The sequence below is a fragment of the Cebus imitator genome, unplaced genomic scaffold (assembly GCF_001604975.1).
Source record: "Cebus imitator isolate Cc_AM_T3 unplaced genomic scaffold, Cebus_imitator-1.0 Scaffold279, whole genome shotgun sequence".
NCBI classification, from domain to species: Eukaryota; Metazoa; Chordata; class Mammalia; order Primates; family Cebidae; genus Cebus; species Cebus imitator.
The window spans coordinates 2,179,815-2,192,671 of NW_016107594.1; the positions used below are offsets into that span (position 1 = coordinate 2,179,815).

At 36.0% G+C, this 12,857-nt stretch overlaps 1 protein-coding gene across 2 annotated transcripts in view; it reads left to right on the forward strand.

Moving 5' to 3' along the window:
* Positions 1-12,857, forward strand: part of CSMD1 (CUB and Sushi multiple domains 1) — a 2,110,588-nt gene that overhangs the window by 1,412,615 nt on the left and 685,116 nt on the right. For both annotated transcript variants that reach the window (XM_017501161.1, XM_017501162.1), the window contains exon 8: positions 3,302-3,389. In XM_017501161.1, the coding sequence (XP_017356650.1) occupies positions 3,302-3,389 (88 nt within the window). The remainder of the gene's footprint in view (positions 1-3,301; positions 3,390-12,857) is intronic.

Here is a 12,857-nt window from a genome sequence, read left to right on the forward strand (position 1 = left end):
ATATATATATATATATATCCTAAATTCCCCTTCTTATAAGGTCAATAATATATATATTATTATATTCCTCTACCTGGAATCCCTTACCCCAAGGTACCCCTGATTTTGCAGACTTGCTGCACTTTCTGTACAGCGGTGCTTGTCACAGCCTCTCAGGGCTTCTAGCCAGAGATCCAAATGATGCCACCCGTTCTCCACTGAGCTCCAAGTCAGGAAAAGACGGAACTCAGTCTGTCAGGCAACCCACAGAGCGACCGTAGTGCTGTCAACCACGTTCTCTCTGCTTCTCCATTTCTAGAAAGGAAGCTGGAAATTGGGCCGCTTTCTCTCAGCTGCCCTGTGCCACGCCAGGCATGGTGAAACAGCAGAGGGTAAAACATGAAATGTAGTACTGTGTTGGATATATTTTTTCTTCACTCGGCATTTGCTCGGTTGATATAGATCTTTGACTGTTATTTAGAACTCCTGTAAAATTATTTGAATCTTTCGGTGGTTGCTTGGTGTTTCCATGGGGAAATAAGTGTCTGAAGCTTTCTGTCTCACTACCTACTGATGCCGTCACCCAATCTGATGAATTATTTTGAAATAATATTGACAACATTAAATATTTAGAAAATAAAATTTTGGAATTCAATATAATTCTCACATCATGCAGCAAAATAATGTTTAGATGTTATTTTTAAAAATATTTTTTAAAAAAATACCTAAAAATATCTTAACCACTTTGGAATAGTGAAGTACTTAATGAAGAGTGAAATCATATAGTATATTCAATAGAATTTGCATTTAAATGAAGGATCATATTGTTACCCAAATTTATTCTAATTTAGCAATAAAAGTTAAATTTTGGTTGGATGTGGTTGCACATGTCTGTAATACCAACACTTTAGGAGGCCAGGGTGAGAGTGTCCCTTGAGCCAGGAATTGGAGGCCAGTCTGGGCAACATAGAGAGACTACATCTCTACAAAAGGTTTTTTTTTAATTAGCTGGGCAGGGCGGCACACACCTGTGCTGCCAGCTAGTAGGGAGGCTGAGGTGGGAGTATTGCTTGATCCTGGGAGGTTAAGCCTGCAGCGATCCATGATTGTGCCACTGCACTCCCACCTGGGCAACAGAGTGAAACCCTGTCTCAAAACAAACTAAACTGGTTATAATGACTGTTGTTTTTATGCATAGTCTTAATCAAATGATTCACGAGTTCCACATATACCTAAACATACTGTTTTCTTTTATTGTATACATACATACATATACATCTATATCTATATCTATCTATATATATATATATATAAAATTTTTTTTTTTGAGACGGAGTTTCGCTCTTGTTACCCAGGCTGGAGTGCAATGGCATCTCCTGGGTTCAGGCAATTCTCCTGCCTCAGCCTCCTGAGTAGCTGGGATTACAGGCACATGCCACCATGCCCAGCTAATTTTTTGTATTTTTAGTAGAGATGGGGTTTCACCATGTTAACCAGGATGGTCTCGATCTCTTGACCTCGTGATCCACCCGCCTCGGCCTCCCAAAGTGCTGGGATTACAGGCTTGAGCCACCGCGCCCGGCCCTATATATATATATTTTTAATTGTACTTTAGGTTCTGGGGTACATGTGCAGATCATGTAGGATTGTTGCAGAGGTACACACATGGAAATGTGGTTTGCTGCCTCCTTTGCCCCATCACCTATATCTGGCATTTATCCCCATGTTATCCCTCCCCAACCTCCCTGTCCCCCACTGTCTGTACCCTAGTCCACACCAACAGACCCCAGTGTGTGGTGCTCTCCTCCCTGTGTCCATGTGTTCTCATTGGTCAACATCCGCCTATGAGTGAGGACATGCGGTGTTTGATTTTCTGTTCTTTTATCAGTTTGCTGAGAATGATGGTTTCCAGATTCATCCATGTCCCTACAAAGGACACAAACTCATGGTTTTTTATGGCTGCATAGTATTCCATGGTGTATATGTGCCACATTTTCCTTGTTCAGTCTATCATCAGTGGGCATTTGGGTTGGTTCCAGGTCTTTGCTATTGTAAACAGTGCCACAGTGAAAATACTTGTGCACGTGTCTTTATAATAGAATGATTTATAATCCTTTGGATATATACCCAGTAATGGGATTGCTGTGTCAAATGGAATTTCTATTTCTAGGTCCTTGAGGAATTGCCACACTGTCTTCCACAATGGTTAAACTAATTTACACTCCCACCAACAGTGTAAAAGTGTTACATTTTTTTCTTCTTATGGAATCATTTAAAACATATGGGAGAAAATGTGTGTTTATATGCACACTTTTCAGCTGCAAATAATAGAATCACCAATTGAATGTATTTAAACTATAGTAAACAAACTATAATAAATATAACAGAATGTTCAGAATTGGGATATTGCACCTAAATTGGTTGATTTTCTGACCCAACAATAAGGTAGCAGGTCCAGGTACTTGACAAATCTATTCTGTTCCATACATGCTGTTGTCTCTATCCTTGGATTATAACATTTGAAATCTGGACATATAAATTTTCAGGGTAAAATAGATATGTTCTTTATTAGCATACTGTAATGTTTCCCAGAAGCACTCCTGTGGACTTCCTCACATCTCATTACACTGAATTGGGTCCCAAGCCCTCTGTTAAGCAACTTCCTGGGAAAAGGAAAAAAGAAATGCTTTAGTTTAGTTAGACAAACTATATAGGGTGAAATGAATGATGAAGTGACAGCCACTCTGTCCAATAAGCAAAAGAGTTTTTGAGAAAGTATTGTGTGACGGTGCAAGTCCCAGCAGGAGAAAAATTTCTTCACGAAATTCAAGAGATAAATCAATGCACGTGAACAAAGAAACCGCTATGCTTTTTAGTTCAGTGATAATCACTTCATTGTTTGAAATGCAAGTAATTTTAAGAAGTATCTTATGTATAGATCTTAGTAAATATCGTCTCTGTTGTTATCCATGGGAATGAATGAAGGCTTTCTTTTCTCTAAATGTATATATTTTTCTCATCATGCTGTTAGTTGTGATATGGCATAAAAGCAGTCATAAGGAACAAGTTTTTAGTAAATTTTGACCTCTTGATAATGAGAGAGAAAACCAAAGATTATCATCCTTACACTGGAAAAGACATCTTTGATTTTCATCAACGAGAATGCACATTTATTTGAATGTATTTAAGGTGTCTTAATTCCTTTGAAGATCACATCTTAAGTCATGATCACTGAATAACTAAAAATGTCTAGAATACATTTTTATCTGTTTATTTCCTCAGAAACTACACAATATTTTAACAATATTTCTCTCTGTTACAGTGAGCCAAGGAGGTGTTGCACTGGTCTCTGACATGTGTCCAGACCCTGGGATTCCAGAAAATGGTAGAAGAGCAGGTTCTGACTTCAGGTAAGAGATATAATACTTGTGGAAAGAGCATGTTATTTTTAAGACATATAATTTCAGTTTGCAGTTTAGTTTAACTCTTTTGTTCTTTTGATGTAAAGGCAAAACTTCTCAATCATTATGAAACTACATTATTTGCAGAATTCTAAAACATATCATTCTGAAAAATTTCAGGTACTCTGTAGTTGATATCTTATACTCTAGGAACAAATAATAAAAATTTAACTCTAAATGTGTATAATCAAAATTTGTCTTCAGAGTCTTTGTTTTTTGCTTATAATCTGTTAAAATTTCTGTATTAGTACCTTCTCACGCTACTAATAAAGACATACCTGAGACTGGGTAATTTGTAAAGGAAGGAGGTTTAATTGACTCTTAGTTCAGCAGGGCTGAGGAAGTCTCAGGAAACTTAAAATCATGACGGAAGGGGAAGCAAACACATCCTTCTTCACATGGTGGCAGGAAGAAGGAGGATAAGCAAAGTGCAGGAAAAGCTCCTTGTAAAACCGTCAGGTCTCATGAGAACTAACCCACTATCATAAGAACAGTGTGAGGGTAACTGCCCCCACGGTTCAATTTCCTCTCAACAGTCCCTCCCCTGACGTGGGAATTATGGGAACTACAATTCAAGATGAGATTTGGGTGGGGACACAGCCAAACTATATCAATGTCATATTCTAATTCTTTTAATGTTTAAAGATAGAGAGGGAAATATTTAATTATTATCTTACAGTTATTTCACTAAAAACTTTAGGAATGATTAATGATAGTAGCAGCCAATAAGTTTATTCAGAAAATGTGAATCATGTTACCAGGATTGTGGTGAACTAAATACTGATTTTCTGTTGCTACATTATGAATTCAGTAGTGATTATAATATTCCTATTACTTTAGATTTTACATTTATTTCAGTTCAGAAACGTAACATTTTCCATCTTACATGACCTATACTATTATTAGAAGCAGCTGCAAAATAAAAGAGTAAAGAGAAAGAAGATATGTGTTTTTCCTTCTTACAATGTCACAATTTTTGAAAAAAAATTCAAAAAAGGTTCAAAGAGCTAAGGCTACTGATGAAGTAGCCTATAAATGGAAGAAAGGCACTGATACTATCAGAGAGAAAAAAAAGATTGTTATTTAGTAAAATTGGAGTAACAATGGTAGTTTTTAAAAGAAATAGAGAAATAATAAAATTGTAGTGTCTATGGTGAAGTTGGTAAAATGACATATTATTTTACAACAAAAGTATACAAAGTATAGATGTGAAGGAATCGAGTGTTGAAATCGATGCAGATTAAGTATTACACATCCTGACTAATATATTAAGTTTGTGGTTTCACTGAAGTCCCTTTGAGGCAAAGCTTGGGATGAAAATTCTTATTGAAGTGATTTGTTGGATAAGTACTCTTTGGAGGAGGGGAGTAGAGAAAGTGGAATAGAATTGGAGTAAAAATTCTAAGCAGAAAGATGCTTTTAACTGGAGGCACTTCAGTCTGTTCCCATGGGGAGTTCTGGGGCACAAATTATACTGACAAGAGGGCCCCACCTTTTGTACCCACTTTCCTGCCTGTGTTTCAATGGCTTCCTTCTTTTGGCTCAAGGGAGCTCTGCAGAGGAAAAGTTGGTTGAGAAGAGTCATTAGCAATTCAGTGAGTGTGGTCCATGGATGCGCCAGCTGGTAGCAGGTGTCTAGGGGACACTTGCCAGCATCTGCCCCAGCCAGGACTTGGTCAATAAGAGCAGCTAACAGGATACTTGTTTCCAGTATCATGTTATAAAATAGTGTTCATTTGAAGTCATTCAGGAATCTTATCTCTTTTGAAAACAAAGCAACTAGATAAAATTGCACATTCTTCCAAGGGGTTTTCCATTTTCTGTGTATTCCTTCCTTGTGTCAATGGTCACCTCTTTCATGTCCCGCTTATTGAGGACAAACCTTCTTCCCGCTTCCCTTCCCTTTCCTTTTGTGTCCCTTTAACGAGAGTTGACAACAATGCATCGTCAAGATGTGCTCACACATCTGTTTTCTCACCTGTCTTAAGGGGATCCAGAATAGAGAATGTCTTATCTTTGCATCCTGAGTGACTAAAACTGCATGGCACAAAGAAACTTCATCTATTTATCAAATGCACTTTGTATATGAGGGTAACTGTACATCTTATATTCTGTCATCCCAGAAATCTAGAAACTTCTTTAGTCTATTTTGCAGAGCTCTGTTTTAAAAACAAAGCAAATTAACTCATATCTGAGAATACCAAATTCTTCAAATTGCATTCCATGTTTTTTAAAAATGCCAGAGAAAATGCTTAAGCTTTAAAAGTTGGCAAGAAAGTTCTGAATATTTAGGCCAATATCTATTTAGCACAAGGGCAATAATGAAATTTTGAACCATATCTTAGGTGAGTATGCCAATCTTCACTCCACTTCATTCTCATATCAGACTTATTTCTGATGAAGAGGTTTAAATTCAGGATAGACATTAACTCTGAGGGCCGCGTTGATCTGGCTGGAGTATAGTAAGGGGAATTTAGATGGTGCAGACTTACGGCCCATTAGGAATGGAATGTAGATAAGGTTTCTATAGAATCTGATCTCAGAAGAGAATTTCAATCTGTCACTTTCCCAGTTTCTTGGGAAATCACTGTGTTGTTTATATGTCTCTAAGTTTGTAGCAATAGCAATCAATATTATAACACCTGGGAAAATGATTTGCACGATTAAATTTTCTCTTAAATACAAATGTGAAATATTATTTGTATCATCTATAGTGTGTGTATATGTATAAAAATACACACATAACTGGGATAAGCTAAATCTAGTAGCTTTTTTAATAGATTTCTTTAAACTTCTCCCTATGTGATTTTGTTATTTACAAATAAAGACTTAATTTTTGCTTTCCAGTCTGAATGTCTTTTATTCTTTTTCTTGTTTAAATGCACTTGTTAGGAACTATTTTACAAGGTTGAATAGAAATGGTGAGATATTGCTCCTTTATTTCTTGAGCTTAGGTGAAAAGTGTTCCGGCTTTCATTAGAGCTATGATATTCCTTGTTGGTTTTTCATGGATTCCCTTTATCAGGTTGAGGAAGTATCCTTCTCTTTGTAATTTTTTGAGATGTGTGTGTGTGTGTTTAATCACACATGAATTTGGAATTTTTCAAAAGCATTTTCTACATCTTTTGGGATGATCTTTTTTTTGCTTGTATGGTTTGTTTATATGAGAAATTAATTGATTTGACAATTTAAAAACATTCTGGAATAAAATTAATTTGTAATGATGTATTTTTCTTTTTATATATTGTTGAATTTGACTTGTTAAAATGTTGTTTAGTTTTTTGCAGGTATGTTTATGAGTGATCATAGGCTGTAGTGTTTTCTTGTTAAGAATTTGTTGTTCCTGTCAGAGTAATAATGGTCTCAAAATTAATTGGAAAATGTTCTCTCTTCTGGAATATCCTAGAAGTGTTTGTGTATGATTGTTAATGCCTCATTGCTAAATGTTTGGAATAATTCCAGGGAAGCTACCTGGAATTAATTTTTCTTATTAGCAGGTTTTTAATTACAGATTCAACTTCTTTTATACTTACAGGCTTATGTAGATTATCTACTTCTACTTCAGTGATCTTTGATAGTGTGTATCTTTCAAGGAATTTTACAATTTAAGTTGTCGAATTTGTTGGCTTAAAATTATTCTCTTTCCTTTATTATCCTTTAAATGAGCAGTAATGTCATAGCTCAAATTCTTGATATTCATATTATTTAAAAAATGTTACTTGGTCCATGTGGCTATTAGCATGTCAACATTATTGATCTTCTCAAAAAATACAATTTACTTTCATTTATATTTCTGTATTGTTTGGTTTGTCTTCAATTTCATTGATTTCTGCTCTGATCTTTTGTTAATTTATTTCCTCTGTTTACTATGGGATCCATTTGTTCTTTTTCTAGTCTCTTAAGTTTGAAACTGAGATCAGTGATTTAAGACTGTTATTCTTTCTGAATGTGGGTGTTCAGTGCTATCAGTTTTCCTTTAAAGAATGCTTTGGCTGCATCTCTTCAATTTTGATATGCTGTGTTTTTATTTTCATGCAGCTTGAAATACATTCTATTTTCCCTTGTGATTGCTTTTTTTGTTCCATGATTTAATTAAGTTTTCTATTTTGTTTCCACGTACCTGGATGTTTTCCAAGGATCTGCATGGTTAGAGACTATAAATGACTTGAACTTTTAAAAATGTATTTATAATTGATTTATGGCCAAGAATATGCTCTATCTTCGTAAATGTTCCAAGACCACTTGAACACATATTTTGGTGCTTTTGAGTGAAGTATTCCATAAATGTCAGTTAGGTCAAGTTGATTGACTGTGCTGTTCAAGGCTTTGAGATCCTCACTGAATTTTCTCATCACTTGCCAAATCTGTTATTGAGAGCAATGTATCTAAATCATCTATTTAAATTGTGAATTTGTCTATTTCTCATTGCAGTTTTATCAGTTTTTGCTTCATGTATTTTGAAGCTCTGTTTTTAGGTACACAAATGTTTAAAATTGCCATGTATTTTTGTTGGATTAATACCTTTCTTGCAATGAATTACTTTCTTTATTCTGAATAATTTTTTTTTTACTCTGAAGTCAAGTTTGTCTTACATTTGCATAGCCATTTTAGCTTTCTTTGAATTATTATTAGTTTATAATATTTTATATGGATTGTTATGTATGCTTCTGTATACAATTTGTTGCATAATATCGTTTTAATTAAATATTTTTTAAAGTCCAGTTTTATAACTAGCTGAAAAAGAAATTAGTATTTTAATACTCATTTCAAATAACTGAGCATAGTCTTTGAGACTATAACAAAAATTGGCAAATAATATAATCTTAAATTTTAGAATGTGATTTTGATAAGGGCTTATGAAAATAAACATTTAGTATTTTCTCCCATCAAAATCTATTGGTTGAGCTTCTGTCTTAAATTAACATTTTTGTATATGCATGAATTTTGTACCTCATACATTGGCCATTTTAAAAATAATGATTCATTGAGTTAAAAGTTCTTTCAAATATTTATACATTGTACTATACAGTATTTTCAAAAAATACATTTGTTGATATAAAAAGGTATTTCATTAGAAAGATCTTTAAGCATTGAAAAACAATCTCATGATGATAGATACAAGTTTTTGAAAATTTTCTAATTTTCATTAGAAAACTTTAACTTTGCCATGACCCTAAATTTTGTCAGTCAATTTCTTTGAAGTAAAAGACTCAATTTTTAAAATTGTCTGACAAATACTCAAATCTTAGCAGTAATAGTTTGTCTATCATTCTTTAAATAAAGATGTGTTCAATGGAAAACCCAGCAGCCAGCTGAGCTCAAAACACAATTATGTAGATGTTTGTACCTCTAGAACTCCCTCACGCTTCACTATGCCCTAGGGATGTATTACATATTCAGATGTTATGATTTGTTAAAACAGTCATTTTCCCTGCACCCTCAAGGACTTTCTTAAGTAACACTGGACCTTTTTTCTATTATTACATGGTACTGTTGCTTGATTGGTGTAAAATTGCCATCAGTTTTTCCCACCATTGTTTTTGCACTGTCTGTGGAAATGGCTACACAGTGAAACAGGCACTTACCACGTTCCTAGTATTAGAAAATAAGTTTGACCTTACAGACCTTCTGAAATTGCACCTCTCCAGGGATCTGTGGGGCACGCCTTAAAATGAGATGCATTACGTGTGCAACCGGATTCTACTGAGTGTAAAATTTATTGTACTTGAAAGAACATATGAAGAAAGAAACATTATATTAATTTATTTGCTACATTGCAACAAAAGTTACGTTGAATTGAACTGAATTGAATTGATGTCATCTATTCTGTACTGGTAATTTAGGATTGTGTAGTGATCACGGGCATCTGATGTACATGACCTATATTTACTTATGTATTTGCATGATCTATATTTGTTTTATTTTATTTATTTATTTTTATTTTTATTATTAGTTTTTTTGTTTTTGAGACAGAGTCTAGCTCTGTTGCCCAGGCTGGAGTGCAGTGGTGCAATCTCTGCACACTGCAACCTCCACCTCCTGGGTTCAAGCAATTCTCCTGCCTCAGTTTCTCTAGTAGCTGGGATTATAGGCATTCACCACCATGCCCAGCTAATTTTTATATTTTCAGTAGAGATGGGGTTTCACTGTGTTGGCTAGGCTATTCTCGAACTCCTGACCTTGTGATCCTCACATCTCGGCCTCCCAATATTTTATTTTTTATAGAGACAGTTTGCCATTGATCACTCAGTCTGGAGTACAGTAATAGGATCATAGCTGACTGTAACCTTGAACTCCAGGGCTCAAATAATCCTCACACTTTCATTTTCTGTGTCGCTGAGAGTACAAGCATGTGCCACTGACCCAACTAATTTGTTAAAAAATTTTTGTAGAGACATGGTCTCGCTATGTTGCCTAGGCTGGTTTCAAACTCCTGGCCTCAATCAGTTCTCCCTCCTTGGCATTCCAAAGTGCTGGAATTACTGACACTGTGCCCAGCCCATATATTGATTTATTGATTATATCTACTATTATTTTTTATGGGACAGTAGAACCCATGTGTATTCATATGGAAACTGCTGGACTACAGCCAAAGAAGGATGCCTTATGACACTTAGATGAAATGACACGTGGTGTCCCTCACGTAGAATCAGTTCATTATAAAAGTTGATGTTTTAAGAGGAGGGAAGATACCTTTTAATAGTCTGTTGTGGCTCACTTTAACGTAAGGTAATTCTGTTTTTCTCTAAATTCTTATAATCAAAACTAACAACTGGCATGGCCAAGACGGGTAAATGAGTTTACTTGCAGTGCAGCTCTTGTAAATATGTAACTTGGGGCTGTTTTTGTTTAAAAGAGTTCACTTTATTAGATTGGTAAAATATTCATCATCTGTTTTTGTTTATAGAATTATTCTGGTTTCTTAAGAAATCCCTTGTCCATAGACAATCTAAATATTAATTCCATCATAATCTATAAAATACCCAAAGAAAATAAAGCATAAAATACAAAGCTTGCTTATTTAAATTCAAGTCAGTTTGGGGACAGTTTGCTGACAGTATTCTTCAACATGGACCAGCATCTAAAAGACAGTGTATTCATTACAACTGAATCTTTATGCATAAATTGACGGAAGTATTCGAACACCCATATCTGAAGGAGAGAGCTTAGATATGGATTGAGCGTTTATGGGTGGCTACTGGCATCTATTAGTTCATCTATTTTTCTTTGCTAACAGGATATGTAACTTAAGTCCAGGTAGATGTAACTATCCTCATTTTCATTAGTAGAAGTGTTGAAATTCAGAATGCTAACCTAGCAAAGTGCTTTATGCAGTCAGAGTCAGAGCTGGGAATTTAAGCTTGATCCTACTGACCTCAAAGCTCCTGTTGACCTTGATAGTTTGTAACACAGATAATTATAATATGCAGACTTCACAGAGTAGCCATTGAGGAGTCAAGATATGGTTGAAATCTATCCTTGAACTCAGCCTTCCAAGCCATGCACCACAGCCTGAGTTGTGTATGCTGAGCAAAAGGACAGTCTTGCTTTAACTGATCTCTGCAAGGGGTGTGTCATGTTATAACTGTCGCCACGGATCTACTTAGACTGGCATCGGCCATGATGCACACTGCCAGACACTATACATTTTATATCTATAAATACATACATACATACATCATATATATATATATATATATATATATATATATATATATATAATTTCAAGTCCTGACTTCTGCCCTTTTAAGAACATTTCAAAGATGCTGAAACTGAGCTTAGGGAGCTCCCTGAATTCTCTGAAACTTGAGCTTCTCAACTGCTTTCCTATCCCTTTTATCTTTTCTTTCACAGTGTGACCCGCTCCATGACTGTCCATAAAGAGCTCCACGTGGCCACAGCCCTGGTTCTGCGTGAGCTGCAATTTCTGTCTTGATGCTCCCTCCTCTGCAGGTGGCAGCTGCCCACTTCAGTGTCCTCTCCTTCCTTTACTTCTTCTTATTTTTTTTTTAATTTATTTTTTGAGACGAAGTCTCACTCTGTCCCAGGCTGGAGTGCAGTGGCATGATCTTGGCTCACTGCAACCTCCACTACCCGTGTTCAAGTGATTCTCCTGCCTCTGCCTCCCCTGTGGCTGGGATTACAGGCACATACCACTACACATGGCTAATTTTTAAAATTAGTTATTTTTTTATTGTACTTTAAGTGCTGGGGTACATGTGCAGAACATGCATGTTTATTACATAGGTGTACATGTGCCATGGTGTTGGCTGCAACCACAGTCTGTCATCTACATTAGGTATTTCTCCTAATGCTATCCCTCCCCTAACCCCCACCCTCCAACAGTCACTGGTGTATGATGTTCCCCTCCCTGTGTCCATGTGTTCTTATTTTTCAACTATCATTTATGAGTAAGAACATGCAGTGTTTGGTTGTCTGTTCTTGCATTAGTTTTCTGAGAATGATTGATTTCCAGTTTCATCCATGTTCCTGCAAAGGACATGAACTCATCCTTTTTTATGACTGCATAGTATTCCATGATGTATATTTTTAGTAGAGATAGAGTTTCACCACATTTGCCATGCTGGTCTCGAACTCCTGATCTCAGGTGATCCACCTGCCTTGGCTTTCCAAAGTGCTGGGATTACAGGCATGAGCCACCACACCCAGCCACTTCCTTTACTTCTTATGTTATTCCTCAAGTATGGTCTCCTTTCTGCCACACCAACTATACCCATGCTGACTCTTCTCAGTTGAGAGTCCTCCCACAAACCAGTATTGACGGATAATGGAGAAACAAAGGTGGGGCTTTAATAGGCAAAACTGACAAATACGGAATGATTCTCCCTATAATTTTTCGTTCTTTTCATAAATAGAACATACAGTCATGCACTTTCTAACAGTAGACTCCATGTATGATGGTTTTTCCATAAGATTATAATGGAACTGAAAAATGTCCTTTGCCTAGTAAGCTTCTTTGCCCTGCTCACTCCCAGCACAGAGCGCTACTCACACATTTGTGGCAATCCTGATGTAAGATGCTGCCAGTCACATAAAAGGCTAGCACATGCTTGATAATGAGAATGAATGACTGGCTTACTAGTTTATCCATGTACAATGGGATACTTTCTACTGCTATTTTAGAGTGTACTTTGTCTACTTATAAAACACAAAAGTTAACTGTGAACAGCCCCAGGCAGATCCTTCAGTGCTATCCAGAAGAAGGCACTGCGATCATTGGACATGACAGTTTTATTCATGCGTGTTGCTGCCCTTGAAGAGCTTCCAGTGAGACAGGATGTGGAGGTGGAAGACAGTGATATTGATGGTCCCGACCCTGTCAAGACCTAGGCTAGTGTGGGTGCTCATGTCTTACTTTATAATAAAAAGGTTTAAAGAGTAAAAAGAAAAATAGAG